At 32.4% G+C, this 24,012-nt stretch overlaps 1 protein-coding gene across 12 annotated transcripts in view; it reads left to right on the forward strand.

The window, feature by feature from the left end:
* The window catches only part of RIMS2 (regulating synaptic membrane exocytosis 2), a 513,935-nt gene that overhangs the window by 271,388 nt on the left and 218,535 nt on the right, over positions 1–24,012 (forward strand). For all 12 annotated transcript variants that reach the window (XM_036264303.1, XM_036264293.1, XM_036264304.1 and 9 more), the window contains 5 exons: positions 3,911–3,958; positions 7,502–7,632; positions 11,092–11,263; positions 14,466–14,619; positions 20,031–20,099. In XM_036264303.1, the coding sequence (XP_036120196.1) occupies positions 3,911–3,958; positions 7,502–7,632; positions 11,092–11,263; positions 14,466–14,619; positions 20,031–20,099 (574 nt within the window). The remainder of the gene's footprint in view (positions 1–3,910; positions 3,959–7,501; positions 7,633–11,091; positions 11,264–14,465; positions 14,620–20,030; positions 20,100–24,012) is intronic.

Here is a 24,012-nt window from a genome sequence, read left to right on the forward strand (position 1 = left end):
GCATATTTTGTAAGAACAAAATTCTTCTGTTGAAATAGCTTTCCAGAAGCAAAATTACTATATGAAAGAAAATAAAATTTTAAGGTTCTTAAAATCTATTGCTCACATTTTTCCCAAAATATTTTTACCAAATTAAACTCCAGTGATCTATTTAAGAAATATATGTTAAGGTCTAACTCCAGTTTAACCATAATACTAATAGCTTGGAATACAACAGTGAACAAGATAAAAATGAATTTTACCCTCATAAAACTTAATTTTATATTATTCTTTGCATGCAGGAAAACATAAGCAATATATCCTTTGGATATAGTATTTCCCTTTATATTTAATCCTACTTCTGCCAACTGGAGACAATTTTGGTATGCTGTAATGATCCAGAGGTTGGGAAAATGTGTGTCCATGTATACCACTCTTTGGGAAAACCCCTAGGAAGTCACAAGGCAACATTATAATTTCTGTTTCCTTCCATTTTCCCTTTGGGTATTTTTGCTTTTGGTGAGATTATACCTAGGCCCATAACTCATTACAAAATCATGGCATTGCTAATGCCTGAGAAGAAAGATAATTTGTATAGTATGTGAGCTGACCTTCCTAATATATTCATGTCAGTCCATGGACTGATATTTCCTCAAATCAAAAAATATACATACAGTGCAAATGGTTGTTTAAACTTTCATGCTCAAAGCTGTTGATGATTTTTTAAAATTATGCAGTGTATTTCCTCTCCATGCTTGAATTGTGCTGCTGCTTGTGATTATTCTAAAGCATAACTATGAAAGTGACATTAATGTAGTTGGTGAGAAAATCAGGGTGAGTTCATGGTTCATGACACCTGGACTCTATGTTACCTTCTTCACTGTCAGCACTCCTATGTTGATTTTTTAAAAAAAGAAAATGTGTTCTTTTATAATTTAGCAGTTTCCTTCTTCAGAGGATTACTTTTATAATTCTCCTAATATTTTAAAATTGATTTGTAATTTTTGGCTACTTATTTTGATAGAGTTAATATAAAGTATAGCCTTTAATTCTTCTTTTTTAAAATATGTTTTTATTGATTTTTTTAGAGAGAGAGGAAGGGAGAGAGAGAGAGAAACATCCATATGAGAGAGAAACATCTATCAGCTGCCTCCTGCATGCCCCCCTATTGGGGATCGAGTCTGCAACCCAGACATGTGCCCTGATGGGGCATCAAACCAGGACCTCTCACTCTATGGGACATGCTCAATTCACTGACCCACACCTGCTGGGCAAGCCTTTAATTCTTTCAAAAGTGATAAATGGCTCAGAATTATTTTTTTCTGTTGGAATACACTGAATCTTTTTGACAGTCTTATTTTACTTTAGGGTCTGTGGTTGATTTTTGGTTGTACTGTTTCCCTAAGTTACTTTGTTTTAATATTTTTCTGACTCCATGTTTAGTGATAAGTTTGTAAATGTTACAAATATCCATTTTATATGCCTATTTAAAGAGAATAAATAATTGAAGAATAGGTATACATATTTTATATCTCCTTAGAAACTCTATAGACTTTTAAAAACTTGCTGTAAATTAAAGTTTTTCCTTTGAGTGTTTATCTTTCATACCTACTGTCACAACCTTGTTATTCCAGATGCAATGCTTTTAAGGAATGTCTTAAATATAGTAGTGTACTATATATTTCAGTATATAGTAGTGCAGTATATAGTGACATTAAAAATGCAAAATAAATTGTGGTGTAAAAATTCAAATTCTTTATTTGGATGAGGCTGAATTGTTATAGATACCAGGTATTTCATGTTTAAAATAAATGAAGTGATGTTAATTACAAATTGCTAAGAGATACATAATACTTCACTATTCCCATGTGAAATATCCAGAATCCATAGAGACAGAAGCAGTTTAGTGTTTGCCAGGAGTTGGGATGATGGGGTGATGGGGTATAACTACTTAACAGTACATGGTATTCTTATGGGGTGACGAAAAAGATTTGAAACTAGAGGGAAGTGGTGGTGGCATTTGTGAATGCACTAAATGCCTCTGAATTGTACACTTTAAAATGATTTATTGTATGTTTTTTTAATATCACCTTATTTAAAAGAACTAATAAAACAAAATGTAGTTTTATAGCCAAGTTTAATGTATGAACTTGTGGGTGAAGATTAGGTTTAAATAGCCATAGATTTTAGAGAATTGGTTTCAGAATTCTGTGAGTTGCTCATTTGAGATCATTTAAGAAAGTTGAAAATATTTGCCTTAAAAGATTAATTTATTTTAAAGTACTATTTATTTTAAAGTAATCTTTTAGTTTATGAAGTAATATTTACTTCCCTTACCCTGGTACTTTTTGTCTAAAACAGGTAGAACAGATGAGAGGACAAAAGAAAATCAAACCTATTTCTAAATAGAATACCTTGTTCTTTCCTTTTAGTGTACCTAGTTAATCTCTGAATTTCATACATCCCTTCCTTGTTTGCTAGAGATTTATCCACCTAGATTTATGCAGATAGAGATCAGTAACAAATTCCACATCTAAAACATTTTTTTCTTCCTTTGGATATGTTTCAACACAAAAAGGAAGACAGCTTAGATTTGAGACTGCCTTAGCTTTTGGAGAAGAGAATGATGGTGATTCATGATTGAATGATAGTCTGTTTTTAAGGTCTTTTTTCCTTTAGGTCTTAGATTTATACCTTACAAAGTATAAGTCTGGTGATAGTTAAATTGGACAACAGTCCTCCTAGTACCTATTAACTGTTTCTGTATAGCAGTGGCAAAGTCTGAAGCATTATTTATAACTCTTTGAATTAGATAAAAGAGACATCTATGAGAAATATAAGAAACGGAATGGAATTTTGGTGAAAGAAGCAAAATTAATGCCTTGAAATCCATTCCCAAACCCAGAGATATGCATCTGATTTTGTTCCTGATTTAACTGTTGACATGACATAATAAAGGCACACAATTCTGATTTTTATTGTGGGAAATGGTTTCAAATGAAAACAGAATCAGTCAGGAAAGAAATGATATTTGATTTTACTCAAAAAATATGAAAGAGGGTGATTTAGTGATTTAGTCTGGTGGCCTTTATTTTCTACCATTACAGTATTTTATCTTTTGAGTATCTAACCTTTTTTGTTGTTGTTCTATTTCTGTTTCCTTATCTGCAAATTGGAGATAATACCAGCTACCACCTTAGTGTTGTTGAAGGCAATAAACTTGCAATAAATTATCAGTAAATGCTTGGAAAAATATAAAGAACTGTATAAATAAAAATAAATGAGATATTTTCATTAATAGGTATGATTAGCAATAAACAGTGTTATTTTGAGGGGTACATAATAAGTGTCTGAAAGTGGTGTAAATTTGTAAAGTATGAATCACATAATTAATCCAGTGCATTCCAGCATACTTTTATCTTACTGTGTTTATTCTTTTAAGAATTAATGCTAAGCCAATTTGGCTAATATATTCTAGACTTTTCTTATACATATCATTTGGAGAAGTCACATGATTACGTCTAAAGATGTCTTTTCACTAATAATTCTATAATGCATTTTCATCTAACTTCATTTTGGACTGTGATTTTTTTCTCTGTAGTGTGTTTAAGGGTGAAATATGAAATTTCTTGGCTATTGGTTCCGTTTACATTCATTCTTTCAGAATATGTTCTTTTACATTCAGATTTAATTCCTGTTGCTTTGATTACATTTACAAACCTGATTTAAAAATTCTAAGATTTTATATATTTTAGCATTTTGGCAAAATTAATTTATTACATTGAAGTACTTAATTTAGATATATATAGTCATGGAAAAGTTATATTTGAGGGATAGTTATATGTGTTTGTTTTTACTTTGGTCTTTTAGTTCCAGCGTGTTGTCCTTTTGGTTTTGTTTTATTGCTTTTTTCTTTAATTTTGCTTACCAGAGCCAAAGCCTTAGTAGAAGAACAACGCCTTTTGTTCCTAGGGTTCAGGTAAAGGCCTTGTCTGCCTGATAGAAACTAAAGTTGTGTTTTAACCCTTATTTGTATGTTTTTGGAAAATGCGTAGTAGGAAAACATTTTTTGGTATGTTGCGCCAAGCCATATTATTGACTTTCAAATCATTTTATGGACCAGCTTGTAAACTTCTGCATGGGGATTAAAATACAATAAAAATTTAAAGAGACAACTTTTGTTAGTGATTTTATATAACTGAATGCTAAAACTCATAGGTTTCCGAGTGTCATTTAATGTAGATTATACTTTTATATGTAACCTTGAAAGCAATAGCTAATTTAGCTGTTGATATTTGCCTTTATTATGCACGATTGCTGTCTCTTTAAATCATTCATTATATCACTAAACATCTCCATTCATTTGCATTTTCCAAGTAACAAGTCCTTGAGGAGATTGGCAAATAAATTTGTACCTTATCTAAAAGATGGATTTCATGCATAATATATATAAGGTTCAACATTTGGAAAGTTATATTACTTTGAAAGAACAAAATCACAATCCAAATAAAATGTGTTGAGTTTATTTTGTTTACATTTTATAATTATAATTTTATTTAATTTTACTGTAATAATTGGGTACAAGTTGTTTGCCTCTTTTCATTAGGAAACGCTTATATGGTAAAGTAATGTCAATATAGTTTTTAAAGTAGTATTATGCTTTCCTTGCTTTGCTGCATGCGTTTTTGTTGTTGTTATTATTGACTTTGAATAATACTAATATAGTTTAAATTTTAAAAATTAAACTTGTTCTAATTAGTATTATGTAGTGTAAAATATTTACTTGTGCTGCTCAGGTTCTGCTTAGGAAATTTAAAAATTGTTACATGGGAAAGCTGGAATGATAATTATGTTAAAATAATTAAAATGATACCAAGATTTTTACTAATGACAATGAGGTAAATATAAAGAAGTCATATAAATATAAAGAATGTTATATCTAGAATTGTGAAATTCATTAGTTATGTTTTGGGGAATCAACAGATATATTAACCATTCATTTAAAAAGCACAGATAAAGAATTTCAAAATGTGATAAAATAATCAAGCTAATAAAATGATTATGTTTTGATAATGTGAGCTGGGTATCTATTAAAAACTTCAGTGCAAGTCCTGTAATATAAAATGAAAATTGGAGCTATTAGTCAAATGCCCAGTTTAAGACAGTTTATTAAAAAGTATAATTTGATTTTAAAAATCATTAAAATTAAAATGTGCCTGTTTTATATCTGTATATTTTAACATTTATATATTTGTAAAGTTTAATTTAATAAGCTCTTAAGTAGTAATAAAACATGAAAGCCAAATTCCTAATATCTTTTGTATAAAAATTAATATTATTAATAAGTGGTATTTTTGGTTTTCCATGGCATAAGAAAATCTAAAAAGAATATTGTTTATTAGACATTTGAAATATATATCTCAGATGTTTAGCTGTAGTAATTTCAGAGGAGTAAAAATATTGCCTGTGGCAATGGCTTAGTCTCAATCCCTCAAAAAAACCCTCAGAGAAATCAGTAATTTTCTCTATTGATTATGAGCTTAATTTAATAATGACCATTGTTATTTCTTTGTTTCTTAAGTGTAAAGTTTATTGGAAAATTTTTTAGCCTTTCAGAATTTTTTTCTCTTTATGGTCTAATTATGTCTAATATAGGACTTTTAATATCATAGAAAAATAAAGCCATAAGCTTTTTTATTTCTATAGACAATAGAGAATATCAGCAATTAATCTGATTTTGATCACACATTTTAGGGGAACCATGACACATGCTATCTGAAAACATCTCTGTTTCATGTCATATATAAAACACTCGTATTTTTTACCTTTTTTGTTTTGTTATGTTTTCCCTTCATGTCTTTTGTCAGAATAGTTTAGTCTCTTTTACCCACTTACCCTCATCTGTATCTGTGTTCTGATATTGTTAAGGTAGAAAATATTTGAACTTCTTCTCCATTCAAATGTTAGAAGCTTTTTTTCAGTTTGATCCCCTAATCTAAGGCCATGGTTCTCAAACTATAATATCCCTGAGAATTGGAGGACTTTTTAAAAATGGTAATGCCTGGACTCTATTCTGATTCAGTCAGTGAGAGGTGGGCCACAGGGATTTTTAGCTTCTTCACAAATAAACCAGATAACATTGATGCAGGAGGTTTGTGAACCACAGACTTATCTAGTCTTTTTCAACTGAGCAGCTCTGTTAGGAAAACCTTTTGTTACACAACCGCAAGATATTACCTACATTAATCATATGGACTCAACACAAAGAGAGTAGTAAATATAATTTAAAAATTTTTAATATTTCTTACTATTTTTCTATAAAAGGGCAGATTCTTCTTGACAAAAAAAGAAAAGCATATAAATGATTTTATGTACTCTTCTGGGCCATCAGTTTTCCTCTTCTCTTGCTTAGTGTCTCATTCCCTAAAATACAAAGTGAGGGATTTAACAAAGCCCTGTTAGCCTGGCCTGGACCCAACAGTCCAATTTGGAGAAGAGAGGGAAGGACTGACATGAGATGTATATTTGATGTTTTTAAACGGCTGCAAACATTGTATATTCAGATTAAAGGAAAAATTAAATCATTTATATATATATATATATACCATAAAATATATAAACCATAAAATACATATTCTATAAATATAATTTTATTCCCAAATTTCACATTTTTTATTCAATTTGAAGATAGCAGTCAAGTGATTTCAGAACTCACCTGTGAGTCAGAGCCACAGTTATCATAGATCCTGACATAGCAGAATCAGCTTGATAGGTGTGGGAGTGTGAGGTCTGTGTGGGAGTTGACAACTGTTAAATCAAATGAGTTCAGCAGCTGGATGTGAAGTTACAATTCCTAATTATGGTGTAGGGAAATTATTTATGTTTTCTCATGTAAAATTATAAAATACACCCATATTATTTTAAGAATATGATACATTTCCATCACAAACAAAAGGAAACTTTATTAAAGAAAGTTTTAAAACATGAATTTATTATAATTTTAAATACAAACTTAAAGAGTCTATTGACTAAAGCTACTAGTAATTCCCTATTCCTTATAATCTTTGAAATATCTTCTGCTGTGGAATTAATAGAACATTTGCTTAAAAGTTCTCTATAAATACCATATAAAAAAGTTACTATCTATTTAGTTCATTTTGAGCATTTATTTTGTACTATTGTAGGGGAGCAAAATGAACTACAGTGATTCTTGCATAAAAATAAAACTTAACAGTCATTGTATAGAAAGTTGTCAGTTTTATGGTAGTATAGTTATGTGCATGATAATAAGCAGTCAAATTAAGATAAAAGTTTAAATGATTTATCAAACTGAAATATTTGAATTAATTCTTCTATTGAAGTTATTAAAGCATATATATTTATTTTAACTAAGCACAATTTGCTAAGTGAAATTTATATTCCCTGTTAGTATAAGAGAATGTGGCAAACAAAGATTGGAACATAAAAATTATGTTATGGTAGTAAATGTTTAAGCTGATAAATGGATATTTTTGCTTTTCAGATAAAACTATGGTTTGACAAGGTTGGTCACCAGTTAATAGTTACAATTTTGGGAGCAAAAGATCTCCCTTCCAGGGAAGATGGGAGGCCAAGGAATCCTTATGTTAAAATTTACTTTCTTCCAGACAGAAGGTATGGATGTGAAAAAAAATAAATGTTTTTTTTAAATAAGTGAGAAATGTTAATAGCAATGGGTGTTTTTGTTCTGTATCATTTATTTTTATCATACCTGTCAGAAACTTATGAAGTTTAACATAAACATAATGATTCTTAGGAAATAAAATAGTGACGATAAATACTTTGAAATTGTTTCTAAAACTTATATCAGACGTCCAAAATATAGATTATTTTATTTCATATTTATTTCAGGTTGTGTGGATCTTTTCTTAAATAATGTATGTTTCTATTTATCAAAATTACTAAAAATTAGCCTCCTTTAAATCAAATATATTTTTAATACTAACTGTAAAGGCAAACACTAGAAATGGTTCTAAATGGTACTCATCATATTTCTCTTCAATTTGTACCTTCTCTTACTAAGATACTATTTCTTTAAATTCTGTAAAATTAATCAGTGCATTTTTAGTTTCATCACCTCATATCATCAAGGAAATTTATCATTTGGCCCACAATTAGCTTCTTCAAGAGTCACTTGTTTTGTGTCCTTTCTAATCAACACACATGATATTGTTCTACCCGGACTTAAATTAGAAATTAAGATTGAAGAAATAACTTATCAAAAATTATCTAACCATTCTCAATTTCAGGCACATAAAAAATAAGAGAGAGTATTCAACAGCATCATGAAAAAAGAAAGCACCAGTTACCCTTTCCCCAGCTATTCTGTATCCCTGCTGTCAAGGCAGGGTGTTCTCGAGGTCTGCTCATTTTTTTCTCAGGTTGAAAATTACAGAGCAAATGTGATGATCTTAAATATGTATATACACTTCTGGACCTCATGTACTTAGTTTAAGTTAAAGTCATCCTGGTTGAGTTGAGTGCCAAAGTATCATCTGAAGTACAATTTCAGCAAAGAAAAAGATGAAAAGAATGAAAGATGATTAAGAAAGGCCTTAAATTTTATTTGATACACAGTTTGAAGTGAAAGTTGTAATGGAAATTTCTCAGAAAATATGTCAAGGTGGCACAGTCTTTAAAGGTATTAGAAACTGCTATATAATTTTATTTTACAAAAGTTTGCTTGAAGATAGTTGTTCTCTAACACTTAGGTTGTCTTTTAGACAGGGATACACTTTGAACTGCAAGGGAGGAAGGGCACATCCATGACTGGACTGTTAAATCTAGCTTAAACTTCAGTTTGCCTTCTTAAATTATAATCACATATGATGTGTTTGCAAAAAAACTTCACATATTATTGTTTCTCTCCCTCCCAGTATAAAAGAAATCTCTTCTAGCCCGGCTGAGCCTGGTGTGGCTCAGGTTAAGCGTCAACCCATGCACCAAGAGGTCACCAGTTCGATTCCCAGTCAGGGCACATGCCCAGCTTGTGGGCCAAATCCCCAGTGCAGGGCGTGCAGGAGGTGACCAATTGATGTTCTCTCTCATTGATGTTTCTCTCTCTCTCTCTCCCTTCTTCTCTCTCTAAAATCAAAAGAAAGAGAGAAGTGGGGGGAGAGAGAGAGGGAAGGAGAGAGAGAGAGAGAGAGAGAGAGAGAGAGAGAGAGAGAGAGAGGAAGGAAAGAAATCCCTTCTAAAATATCATTCTTTGAGAGCATTTATCACTCCTTAAGAAAAAGTCCAGGCTTAATCTTCCATTCCCTTTCACAATGCAGTAAAAACCACTCTTGAATTAAATAGCAAGGCTCCCACTTAGTGCTTTCTTTCTGGCCTTCATGAAATTGACAGGGTCTCATAATTTATTCTTTATGGATGGAATAGAAGTAAATGCTTTATAAATATTAATTAAAATTTTAGAAGGACAGGAATTATAGAAAAGTTATAAATTAAAGTTATTATTATTATTTGTATAATTTTTTAAGGTATTTTTATTTACAGTACCACTTCTTTTCCATAAAATTGAATAGAGACAAAATCTCCTACATGGGTTTTCAAAGTTACTCTCTTTCTAAGGTCTTAAAAATTAATAATGATACATTGTTTGAGGGTAGCTTTTTGCCCCATTAAATACATATGCTCTGGAAACATATCTGTTGTTGATTATTTTTTTTTTTTTTTCCTTTTTTTTTTTTTTTTTTTGTACAGATAGAGTGGGAGGGAGAGAGAGGAAGGGAGAGAGAGAGAGAGAGAAACATCGACGTGAAGGGACACATCGAGTGGCTGCCACCCACACGACCAACCAGGGCCGGGGACAAACTGCAACCGAAGTACGTGCCCTTAGCGGGAACCGAACCTGGGTCTCTCCAGACCGCAGGCCGACGCTCTAACCGCTGAGCCAAACTGGCCAGGGCTGTTGTTGATTATTTAAATCAAATCTATATTAAACATTAAGCTCTATATTGACCTAGGAGAGGAAGTTACATAGCCCCAACTCAGACACTCTATCCCTTTTTTAGATCTCCCTTCTTTCTATTTCCTAGCACTGTTAGCACTGTGCTATGCTTGGAGAATTTATAGTAGTTAATTCAGTTCGACATGGAGTTCATTGTCCACTTCTTACATCAAATAGGCTCTCTAGATAATTTAACCTTTCCTTCTTAGCTGATTGTTTTTATTACTATTCAGCCATTGATCCTAATAAGCTAGAGTAGTAAGCTCCAAAAAGAATCGATGTTCTCAAGGAATGTGCAAGACAGTCCTTTGGAGGTCAAGAGGAAATATTTAAATTTTTATCTTACTACTTTTAATTTCTATTATTATGTATTTACCAATGTAGGCAATATTTAATACAACAGTATAGTAATAGTTATATATAATTTATAAATACATGTGTTTAAAATGGGATGTGTAGTTAAAAACATTCACTTGATAGATATATGCAATTTAAAAAAGCACAGTAGCCTTTGAGGTATCAATCCCATCTGTCAAGGTGTCCATTTATGGCTCACATTTAGTAGCTAACTCACATAGAAATAATTTTAATAGACCTGGTAATGTCAAATAGCCAAGTATGCACTTCTTATAAGTGAGAAAGTAACTAGACAAAATGTAATTACAGTTGCTCATTAGCTAAACTATGTAGACATGAACTTATGAACATCACAATTTACTAGATTTTTGTACAATAAAATCTCTGTAGTTAAAATGAATAGCATATGTAATGTTATGGGTTAATTAGCATTTGGAAGGTTTCCAATTGGGCAATACGTTAAAAAAATTTAGAAATAATTATCTGTAGTCTGGTTTTATTTTGATTTAAGAAAAATTAAGTTTTTAATTATCATGAAAAATTTTAAGATTTATTGAAATATTGCTATTATTAAGTCATACATATAAGTGATATAACTAACATACATTTTAATAGTAATTTTAAAGATTATATTTGTAATGTATGTTAAGTTTATGGCAAAACTTGAGTTGACCTCTTTTCTGAGAAATTTTACATTAATAATTTTATGGCAAATTTAAAATAAAGTTTCATATAGTTCATGTTTTCTATTTTTTTTTCCATAGTGATAAAAACAAGAGAAGAACTAAAACTGTAAAGAAAACATTGGAACCCAAATGGAACCAAACATTCATTTATTCTCCAGTCCACCGAAGAGAATTTCGGGAACGAATGCTGGAGATTACCCTTTGGGACCAAGCTCGAGTTCGAGAGGAAGAAAGTGAATTCTTAGGAGAGGTATCTGGAATTATTTGAAAGCTTAATCTATTCATGTCATCTGAATACATTTGTTTATATGACTATCAGTAAAAAATTATATTTTTAATATCTGGAGAGTAACATAATTTCTTTTTTTTTTTTTTTAATCCTCACCCGAGGATATTTTTCCATTTTTTGTTCAGGTAGAGTGGGAGGGAGAGAGAGGAACAGAGAGAGAGAGAAACATCGATGTGAAAGGAACACATCGAGTGGCTGCCACCCGCACGACCAACCAGGGCCAGGGACAAACTGCAACTGAGGTTCGTGCCCTTAGCGGGAACCGAACCCGGGTCTCTCCAGACCGCAGGCCGACGCTCTAACCGCTGAGCCAAACCGGCCAGGGCAGTAACATAATTTCTTTAATGGAATGAATTTAGCTCCTGCTTTAAGACAAAACTTTTTGATGTCATAAAAAACAATGGTTCTATGCCCTGACTGGTTTGACTCAGTGGTTGGAGCATCGGCCCACAGATTGAGGGGTCACGGATTTGATTCCTAGTCAAGGGCAGGTTCGATCCCCGTTCCCAGTTGGGGTAGCGTGGGAGGCAAACAATCGATGTGTCTCTCTCATATCGATGTTTTTCTCTTTTTCTTTCCCTCCCTTCCTCCTCCCTCCCTCACTCCTCCCTTACACTTTATCTAGAATTCAATGGAGGAAGATCCTCAGGTGAGGATTAACAAAATAAAACAACAAACAAAGCCCAGTCTGTTTGGCTCAGGGAACTGAGCATCATCCCATGGACTGGGAAGGGTGGTTCCATTCTTGGTCAGGGCACATGCCTGGGTTGTGGGCTCCATCCCCAGTAGGGGGTGTGCAGGAGGCAGTTGATCAGTGTTTCTCGCATTGATGTTTCTGTCTCCCTCTCCCTCTCCCTTCCTCTCTCTCTCTCAAAAAAAAAAAAAAAAGATCAAACAAACAACAAATAAACGGTTCTAAATACTCTGACAATTTTGACATTTTTATTATTATTGTATTCTTATGTCTCATTGTTTAATGATAAGAAATTAACTTATATTTCACAAATATGTTGCTATTTTATAATGTGTGTATATCATGTTAGTTTTCTGAACCAATTGTACTACTTTTAGGTCAATCATTTATTCCTGGATTTTGTTTAAGCCTTGTAATATACCCATAATATGCTAGGGTCTGATGCTTCAAAGGTTAATACAGCATGTTACTTCCTCCAAGGAATTCATAATCCACTGGGGATACAGACGAGTGAATAGGCAATTATAATATAGTATGGCAGATGCTGTTGCAGAATAATACATCAGTAATACATACTTGCCATTAAGGGGAGAAGAAGTGGTCCAGGAAAGGCTCCACAGAGAAAGCAGAATTTAGCAAAGTCAGGGGGAGTAGAATTTCCGTAGAGGGAATAACAAGACACTGGAGTTGAGGGGCTCTTGAACAACTGCACTGCAACTGAAAGGAAAAGTGTTAAGAAATGAGACTTGAAGGTTAAACTGGCACCAGATTATGTCCCTTAATATAGCACATTAAAAAGTTTGAGTTTAATCCTATGGATAATGGGAACCAGTGATAGATTTTTTAAAGAGGATAGCCTGATTGCATTTGTATTTGAGAAAAATATTTTTAGCCCTGGCCGGTTTGGCTCAGCGGTTAGATCATAGGCCTGCAGTCCTGAGAGAGCTGGGTTCAGTTCCCACTAGGGGCATGTACTTCGGTTGCAGTTTGTCCCCGGTCCTGGTTGGGTCGTGTGGGTGGCAGCCACTCGAAGTGTCCCTTTCACGTTGACATTTCTCTCTCTTTCTCCCTCCCCTCTATTTGAACAAAAAATGGAAAAATATCCTCGGGCGAGGATTAAAAATGTGTATGTATATATACCTATATATTTTTAGTGTAATGTGGAGATTGAATTAATTGGAGAGGGGCAAGATGAGAGGCAGTTCTTCAGCTATTAACACACTAAATTATATGCTTTCAGCACTTTTCAATGTGATTTCATTTTCCTGAGTAAATAAAATAGTAACCTCATGGGAAAACCAACAATCCATAGAAATATTAAACTGAATGTCAGTAGCTAAGGAATCAAAGAGTAGTAAGCCAGTTAGGAAGAAAGGTAACATAGCTGTAGGGAGCAGAATCTGGGACAGCTGTCAAGGTCTGCATTTGTGACACTTCTGCTTCCTAGTAGCCTGTGTCCCAGCAAGTTATTAAATCGATTTGTCTTTCAGTTTTTTCTTCCATCAAGTAAGAATAATAGTAGTATGCAACTCAGGTTTAATATGAGGGTTAAATATGTGTATGTGTAAACATTTGGAATACAATGTCTATAATTTTGAAAATGACTAGGAAAGATTTAGGAAGAATGAAAGAACTTAGTTGTTTTGCTTCTTTACCTCCCATAGCTAAATAATGATTTATTATTATACCTAAGCATGAACGCTGTCATATTTGCCCATGACCTTAAAAGAAAAGAAAAAGTGTCATTTATTTATGTGGACTGATTTTCTTTTAAAATTTATTAAGTATTTATATTTAAAATCCATATTATATGGTTTTAAAATCCATATTGTATGGTTTACTTTAAAAAATCAGTTTTTCCCGTTTTGAATCCTTAGCATATGTTGACAAAGATTTATTTGATTCATATTACAACTCTTTCATTTACCACCTGATGTGTGAGTGCTTAGACAAGTTCTTTTAATTTTTTGTAGCCTTGGTATTTTTTTCTGTAAAAGTTGAATAACAAGACCAAACTAGTATTTTTTTCCCCCTAGAAGTTTAGATAACGTATAACATGGTTTTAAATACACATTAGACACTTCCAACTTGGTTTTCTCTCCTATTTAGAGTTTTTGCAAAGGCTAAATTAATGGATGAAAATGCTTTATAAATTATAAAATGATATACATATATTAGTTTTATTACAGACTTTTAATAATGTGTCATTTTTGTAATAGGAAATTCAACACCCTCTAGCAGGTGGTTGGTCAAGGTCTGCAAAATCAGTATCTTAGATATTTAAAACTTTTAAACCATTAAGAAGTTATAAATATCTTTTATTTAGCTATTGTCAAAACATGAATAATTTTGCAACATAACTTTGCTTTTGATCTAACAGCATTACTATTATTATAAAAGCTACGAAACCATCCAAGAGAATTTCTATATTATTGGTATATAACAATTTTTTGTATCTTGGCTTTGTAGATTTTAATTGAATTAGAAACAGCATTATTAGATGATGAACCACATTGGTACAAACTTCAGACCCATGATGTCTCGTCATTGCCACTTCCCCATCCTTCTCCGTATATGCCACGACGACAGCTCCATGGGGAGAGCCCAACGCGGAGGTTGCAAAGTAAGTTTTCAGTAAAATTTATCATATGTTTATTGAAATTATCTTGAATGATAGATATGATATATGTATATATATATGAAGATAACCATTTTGGGTATTAACAGGTATCTCAGTGTTTTCATAGCTGTTATTGAAGCTTTTAAATTGTTTTATATACTAAAATGAGCTATACCTATATTATTCACTCACTGTAGTATGACTTCGAATGAAACAGTTGTTTTAATTTCACTCTTAGAATCTTAAATATGTGAAAGAGATAGCCATATATATATGTGTGTGTGTGTGTGTGTATATATACATGTATATATATGAGAGAGAGAGAGGGTTGGGAGGGAGAGAGTACTAAAGAGAAATATCAATATGAGAGAGACACGTTGATTGGTTGCCTCCCACATGACCCTGACCGGAACTGAGGATCAAATCTGCAACCCAGGTATATGCCCTTGACTGAGAATTGAACCTGTGATCCTTTGGTCTGAGGGCTGACGCTCTAACCTCTGAGCCAGACTGGCCAGGGTGACATAGTTATTATAGTAGAATTTGGTCATGTATGTGTAGATACTTGAAATTATGATTTCCATCTTTGCTATGTCAAGTGTTTTATGAATATGTAAGATAGCATAGTGGTTGAAACCATGACCATAACATTACTCAAACAAACCTGAGTTTACATTTTGATTCTCTCACTTAATAGCTGTATGACTAGATGTAGGTCGTCTGTATTTCCTCATTTAGAAAATGGAAATAATACCTACTATACAAGATGGTTATAAGAGTTAATCTCAGAAATTAAACTGATATTATTGTTGTTATTGATTATCATCAGCATTTGCATTTTACTCTGATTTATATATAGTCCAAACAATAGAATTGGATCAATCCAGAAAATCTTAAAAGAAACTCAGAAATGTTTTCCAATGGAAAATCGTTGGCTTGTTGCTCCTACAACTTAATTTTTCCTGATGTATCTATCATGAAAGATGAGATGGGTGCTTGCTGGTTTGGATAGTATTCATGACATAATTTTATCTTACTGGAGTCAGTACGCTTCAGGTATAGAAACATTTTTGTCAAATAATGGAGAACTGATTGACATTAACCAAATTTCAGAAGTGTAAATTTATAAGCATAAATGCCATGTCATTTGTCAATCATGGGAAGTATATCTAGCAACATAACAAATATCTATTGTCTATATGGATCAAACTCTTCCTGCTGAACAGAAGGCTAAATTATACATTATTCAACTGTTAGACAAATAGAGAATTAGAGCCAAGAATTATCTTCTCTCCTTTTAAAAATGTTCTTACTAATAACTAGTCTTTTATTTTCATTAGATATAGTCTCTTACACTTGGATGGTATTAATTGAACACTAATTTTACAGCATCCATTTAAAAAAGAATGTATGGTAAATATTTAAGAAACTCAAGAAGAAAAATAAAAATACCTAGGACTGAACTTCAATGAAGATACTACATGTAAATATTTTAGTAATGCAAAGAGGTACTCAGGGAATGCTTGTGTTAGAAAAGATTAAAAGGCTGAAAATTATGATGTACTCATCTAGTTTAAGAGTTTAGGAAAAGAAAAGTAAAAGAATAAATAATAAAAATAAGAGCATAAATCAATATAATGAAAAACAAGCTTCTGGATGATGGGATTATGGAGCCAGAAGTTAATCCTTTTAAATGAATAACAAAATAAACCTCTATGGATATTAATTGACAAAGTGAAAAGAAAGTACAGTATTTAAATGGAGACATAATTGAAACATCAGAAAATAAGTACATAATAAGATAAAATTATAAACATTGTAGCAAACACTTCAAAAGCTTAGACAAAGTGAAAATTTTTTATAAAAATATAACCTAATAAACCGTGAATTAATAAGTCATTGTACATCTACTAAAAAATAAAATAAGTAATTTAAAATATTTCCACAAAAGAAATACCAGATCATGATAGTTTTAGACAGATTCATCAGAATTTCAAAGAACATTTTTTTACCATCTTACACAAATTCTCTCACAAAATTAATAAAAATGGGTTAATTCTCAATTTTCTGTTGGGCCAGTGTAACCTATTTTAAACCAAAGGGTTAATATAAGAAAGGGACTTAACAGGCTAGAATCACTTGTAAATAAAAAATGCAAAATCCTTAATGAAATATTACTGAATTTAAGAAAACTTCCTCCACTTGATAAAATATAACTTCGGCAGATATAATTTTTAATATTAGAAAAAAATCTATATAAATAAGAATTTTTAAAGGAGTGTAAAATTTCTCTGGTTATTTCCAGCATTGTGCTTGTCAGCATAGAAAGATAAGAAAAAGAAAAAAAAATCATTAAGATTGGCAAGAAAGATTGTTTATGTAGAAAAATTCAAATTGAACCACGGTAAATTTATTAGAAGTAAAGAAGAGACAGACTTCACAAGGTGGTTGGTTAATATTATTTTAAAATAAAATTATATTTTTGTATATGAAGAATTAGGTTAGAAAACATACTTTTTAAATTATTATTATTTTTTATCTTCACCCGAGGGCATTTTTCCATTTTTTTGTTCAGATAGAGTGGGAGGGGAGAGAGAGAGAGAGAGAGAAACATTGATGTGAAAGAGACACATCGAGTGGTTGCCACCCACACGACCCAACCAGGGCCGGGGACAAACTGCAACCGAGGCACGTGTCCCCAGCGGGAACCGAACACGGGTCTCTCTGGACCATAGGCCGACACTCTAACCACTGAGCCAAACTGGCCAGGGCTAGAAAACATACTTTTAACAGGATTTCTTATAGCAGTGGAACTTATAAGATACAAAGGATAAAGCCAACAAATGTGGAAAATTTGAGGGACTACAATGAAAAATTTCATAGAAATTTAAGTAGAGAGAATGCCATGTTGTTGGCTAATAATACAATGCTGTAAGACATGCCAGATTTCCCTAAATTGATGTATTCATTCAAAGCAGTTCAAGTAAAAATTTCAATAGGATATTTTTGTACAGTTTGATAACCTAATATAAAATTAATATGGAAGAGCAAAAGGGAAAGATCAAAGATATGATGGATTTGCTTTTCAATATACGATGATATAATAACAAAGATAGTGAGTTATTGGTTTATGGATAAACAACCTATACAAGAAAAAAGTAGACCACTAAATATCCTAGCAGATATTACACATTTATTTATGGTAGGTGACATCGCAGATCATTGGTGATCTGTGGAAATAGTAAATAAACAATGCTGGGTTGTGTTAGCCATATGGAAAAAACGAGGTTGCATTGTTTTTCATACCACACATAAATTCTATTCAAGAGGGATGAAGGTGTAAATGTTAAATGGAAAATATAAATTTTCAGAAGTATATAGGCAAATATCTCTCTGCTCTTAAGCTCAGGAAAATTTTCTTAAACAAGACTGAAAACAGTACTTTTAAAAGAGAAGATCAGTACATTCAATATCATTAAACTTAAGTTCTTGAATTCATCAGAATGTGAAAAGACAAGATCCAAATAGACAAATTGCTCACTATTTAGCCTCTATAGAATTAATAACAAAATAGATCAAGACTTCCATCAGGAGAGTAATTATCAAGATTTGGAAGAAAGAAAATTTACGAACTCTATATTTTCTACGCCAAAGCCTCATGCTTGAATGTACACAAGATCACTCAAAGGCAGATAAAATAAACTTCATTTTTTATTGATGTAATTATTATTTTACACCAGAGGCAGATCTGATTCTTGACCAAAACCAGAAGCCTGTAATCTTTATGCTCTGTAGTAAATCTGGCATATTAAACTAATCATTAGGCTGATCTTGAGCATTTACAAGGTGAAACCTTGTTACAAACTGAGTAACAATTCATAAATCTCTCAGTAGCTTCATCTGTGTTATCCCTCCTCTCTCCTGAGTTTGTTTAGAATGTATGTGTTAATTCTATAAACCCTTATATGCCCAGTCTGTTGGAATGTTGTCAGATAATTATAATTTGCATATCGGTTGGAGCTATAACAGCCTCAGGTTGATTGGGTCCAAAGTTTAATAACATAAGGATTTAGAAGGAAAATAGTGAGTTCATTCAGTGGGACCACATGATCAAAAAGGATAGGTTTCTTCTGTCTAACCATTAAAAGGAGAAAAATAAGAATGTAATTCCTGGCAACAAAGACTCTTTCTTTCCTAAGAGTGTAGGGATTAAAACCAACAAAACAAGTATATAGGCTATTTCTTTTCTTTTTTTTTTTTTTTTTTGGCATATGTAGGCTATTTCTAATATTAGAGGGCGTTTCTAGAATATTCAAATATTGCTGCTTTAAACATTTTACACAATATGAACTCTCAATGTTTTATAAACCTATGGTAAAGCATTTATCTTCTGATAACTGAGTTTAGTCTGGTTAACGAATAATATGTAATATAAGTAGACAAAACAAGTCTTTAAAAAAAAAAAGCAACAATGTTTTTATTGATCATTAAATGTTTTCTCCTTTTATTAAATGCTTTAGTAAATGATTGTATTGTGTAGAGTGTGCCGATTGCTGAGACACATGTAGAGGAAAGATATATTAAAAAATAAAATTTAATGTTTATATATGTGATATATTTCATAATTAAACATGAACATAATCTGTATTAGCTATCAAAGTTCTACATAGATCACATCAATGCTATTTTTGCCAGAGCATGATTAACATTTTAAAATTTTGTTACAGATTTGTTTTCAATAAAAACTCACACACGGAGCCCCTAAATTATAATAATTTTTACTGCCCTGTCTTCAGCTATTTCTTAGAAAACATACACAATTCAAAATTTAGATGTATTTGTCAGTTTGTGGATAATTTATTTCAATTTTTTTTCTCGAAGCAATAGAGACACAGCTAAACTAATAGTTTAAAAGGGATGTTTGAGATGTCTTAAATTATGTTTCCTCTCCATGAGCATGGAAAATAAATAATTGAGTATGCTTAATTTATTATACATGTATACTAGAAAAAGACACATGCATGCTTTTGAAATAATATGTTATTTATATTTTGAAATTTACCCAGACTCAAGTGTCTTGGTCTAAAATAATCTAAAACTGACTTAACTTAGCTATTTTAACTTAGCTTTTTCTCCAATAGATTTTATCAACCAGTATAAAATCACTTATATATTATTTTAAGCTTTAAGCCATTTAGGAGTTTTATCTTATACATTTCAAGAATAAGTCAAGAACAATATACCTACATCATGAAATATGTGTAAAAATATGTAAACTCATAGTGACTTCCCTTCTCTCTATATATCTTGTTCTCATGTTCCATTCAAACTCCTTTCATTTATTTTTCAGGTAGGTGAGAGGTTTTTATTGCCTTAGTAATCACCAATTTTAATTATTGCTGTTTGCTTTATAGGGTCAAAGAGAATAAGTGATAGTGAAATCTCTGACTATGACTGTGATGATGGAATTGGTGTGGTATCAGGTAAGAATTTCAGAGTTATTTTATAGTAATTTGAAGGAAGAGTAGCTCATCATTATTCACCAGTTGATAGATAGATGGGTGGGTAGGTAGGTAGGTAGGTAGGTAGTTAAAGAGATAGAATGAGAAAGAAAAACTTGCCTCCTCATCACACCAGAAACATCCTTATGGTAATTTATTATTATTATTTTTATTCTTGAACTAATATATTTTTTCAACTTTATTTTATTTTTTTATTAATTTGTTTTTGTTACAGATGTTTCTCCTTTTCCCCCCATTGATATCCTCCTCCCCATCCCCACCACCCTTTCCCCAACTTTGTTGTCTATGTCCATTTATTATGTGTACATGCATATAAGTTACGTGGTTTATTTCTTCCCCCCCAACATCCCCTCTTCTGGGGTTTGTCAGTCTGTACCGTACCTCTATGCCTCTGGGTCAATTTTGTTCATCAGTTTGTTTAGTTCATTATATTCCACAAATAAGTGAGATCATGTGATATTTGTCTTTCTCTGCTTGGCTTGTTTCACTTAGCATAATACTCTCTAGGTCCCTCCATGTCGTCTCAAATGATAAGAGATCTATCTTTCTTACAGCTGCATAGTATTCCATTGTATATATGTACCACAACTTTTTTATCTACGCATCTACTGACGGACACTTGGGTTGTTTCCAGATCTTAGCTATTGTAAATAGTGCTGCTATGTAATTTAAACTCCTGAATAGTTCCAGTTGGTGGAAAACCTATACCAATTTTTAGACCAAAAATTCTTATGGAAATATTTTAGGCAAATGAATACTTATTAATTTCCCATTTTAAACCACTAAATAATAAGGATTTCAGTATAATTTTGTGTAGTTATTGTATAATTGAAACTTCTTTGTATACTATGCTAACATTGTAAAAAAGAATAAAATCTTTTTGACATCACCAGCATACTCAAATATGTTAAATATTTGAATAAAGTAATATAGATTTTTTTCATTGTTATTTATTGATTAAATATCAAGTACAGCTACATTTAGAAATTATGATACTGTAGTTTAAAATATTTGCTAATTTATGATTATAAATTATCTGATGACTTAAAATTTAGGTAAGAAGCCATTTTAAAAAACTAAATTCGAGAAACAAAAATATGTCACACTATACTCTTAATATTATAAAAATGTTTCTCTTCTTCTTGAAGGTAAATTAGCCTAATGAATTTCAAGTGTATGACTAATTTTACCTTGAACACATATGTTCTCATTGCATGTAAAACATGCTACAGTTGCATCGTTGATTAATAAGAATTTTTGTTGGGCAATTCTTGTTAGAGTTGCATCAATTAACGTGCTATCAGGTTACTACTTTTTAAAATTAAATGACTATCTTTTAACCTTTATTTTTGCACTATGGGTGAACAATATATTATTTTACTAAGACTGCAAAAAATAATTTACATGTTTTATGGTATATGAATTAAACCTCAATAAAATAGTTTTGAAAAATAAACATGTCACATCCACTCCTATCTTGAGGCCTTTCCGCTTGTCTTGGAATGCACTTCTCTGTATGTCTGCTTGGCAAAACATCTCACTTCCTTCAAATATTTCTGAAATGTCAACTTCCTAATGAGTTCTCTCTATATATAGACCTAGCCTGACCACTATAAAATTGCAAAACTCCCATATTCTGGAATTTTTTTTATCTCCCTTTACCCTGTTCTATATTTTTCATAGCACCTCACACATACTGTACAATGTTTAATGAGCTTTTAATTGTCTCTATCACTTTTCAACTAGAATTTAGGCCCTGTAAAGGCAAGGCTTTTTGTTTGCTTTGCTCACTGTAGCATCTGGGCCCTGGCCAATTTGGCTCAGCGGTTTGAGCATCAGCCCATGGACCAGAGAGTCCCAGGTTCACTTCCCGCTAAGGTAAGGGCACATACCTAGTTGCAGTTTGTCCCTGGCCCTGGTTGGGGTCGTGTGGATGGCAGCCAGTCCAATGTTTCTCTCTCTCTCTCTTCCTTCTTCTCTCCTTCTGCTCTATCTGAAGATAAATACAAAAATGTCCTCGGGTGAGGATAAAAAAAAAGAATAGCGTCTGGTATGTACATATACTCACAAATTTTTGTTGAATCAATGAATGTATTTGATTCTTTTTGTAGTTTGTTGCCATTACTAATTATCATATTCCAAAGTTGTGCCACTAGCTCTATGTGGCTATTTAAATTTAAATTGATTTAAAATAAGTACATTAAAAATTCAGTTTCTTAACACTAGCCAGATTTTAAGTGCTTAGTAGTCGTGTATGTCTAGTGGCTACCATATTGAACAGTGCTCATATAGAACATTTCTGTCATCTCAGAGTTCTTTTGGACAATGCTGTTCTAAGTTTTATAAAAGCAATTAATTTTGCTGTAATCTCTGTTACCTTTAGTCTGAACTGTATACTGCTGTCAGCTTCATCTTCCTAAATTATTACTTAGATTATGAGTAATTAGAACACAGTGAGAGCGTTAGAGTCATAGATCTTATTTATATCACAGTCCTATGATTTGATACTTAATATAAATTTGTTTCCTTAAATGTAAAATGGGGATAATATCTTGTTTCCAGAATTGTTTTTATTACATTGTTATTTATTCCTGAAAAAAACAACCACCTTGTTGTTCTGCAAAATCACGGACTCACAACAGTAGGGTGTGTGTGTGTGTGGGAAATCTAGATAAGACCATTAAAACCCATTTAGCTTTGCAATCAGAACACTAAAAATATAAATACAAGCACAATTAAAAAGTCATATTAAGTTTTAAGCAATAAAATATTAAACATAGGACTTTAAAATGAACATATCTGTATGGAAGGAATGTATCTAGATGGAAAGGAGGATATGTCTGCAAAGTTATGGTGTCAAGGCAAATATTCACAAACACCAGTAAGTACCCATGAGATAACTACCTCTAAGACAGAGTCTGTGACCAAAGTAAACTAAGAGGAAGAACACAGGGTGAATGAGCATTTGAAGTGGTTCTGTATCACTCTGACTTGCTACATCCAGCTGTGTCAATGTGCTTTGCATTCAGCTGCTATTATTTAGTAGTTGTAGTGGACATTGTTGGTATTCCACCCATAATCCTCTTTACCTCAGCTAACCCATCCCAGGCTACTATGAATGTTGATTGCTAACAGCAGCTGCCTTCTTCTGCAGAGAATTGACCTTAGACAAACAAAAACCACTCCAGGCAGGAGATTAAGTACCTCACCCACTAACCACTGACATTCTTAATCCGGTAACTGGCTATGTATGAGTACAGAAGTCTAGGACCCTTGCCTCAAAATTGAAGCAACCCTGGTGCAATTCATGTTCCAGAGCCTGTGCTGAGATGAGGCTGAGACAACATTTTTGCTTAGTTTCTTCTCATACCCTCTTCTGCTCTTCTAATTCCTTTCTTCTAAGAGCAACCTTCAATAATTCATGAGCGCCTGAATCTTTAACTCTTTTGCTCTGCTTCTAGGGAACCTAAGATAATACTGCAAAACATTAATATGTTGGGGAAAACCACATGTAAATCAATGCTTCTTCCGAGTTTATTTCTGAAGCAAGTGTTGGAGCAGAACACTTTGTAAAGTGCCTGTCAGTGTTTCTAGCACATAGTAAAAGGTCATTTAATAGTGGCCATGATGGCCCTGGCCAGTTTGGCTCAGCGGTTAGAGCATTGGCCTGCGGTCCGGAGAGACCTGGGTTCGGTTCCCGCTAAGGGCACGTATTTTGGTTGCAGTTTGTCCCCGGCCCTGGTTGGTCGTGCGGGTGGCGGCCACTTGATGTGTCCCTTTCACGTCGATGTTTCTCTCTCTCTCTCTCTTCCTCTCTCTCCCTCCCACTCTATCTGTACAAAGGATGGAAAAGTGTCCTCGGGTGAGGATTAAA

Source organism: Molossus molossus, unplaced genomic scaffold (genome assembly GCF_014108415.1).
Source record: "Molossus molossus isolate mMolMol1 unplaced genomic scaffold, mMolMol1.p scaffold_m16_p_16, whole genome shotgun sequence".
Taxonomy (NCBI): domain Eukaryota; kingdom Metazoa; phylum Chordata; class Mammalia; order Chiroptera; family Molossidae; genus Molossus; species Molossus molossus.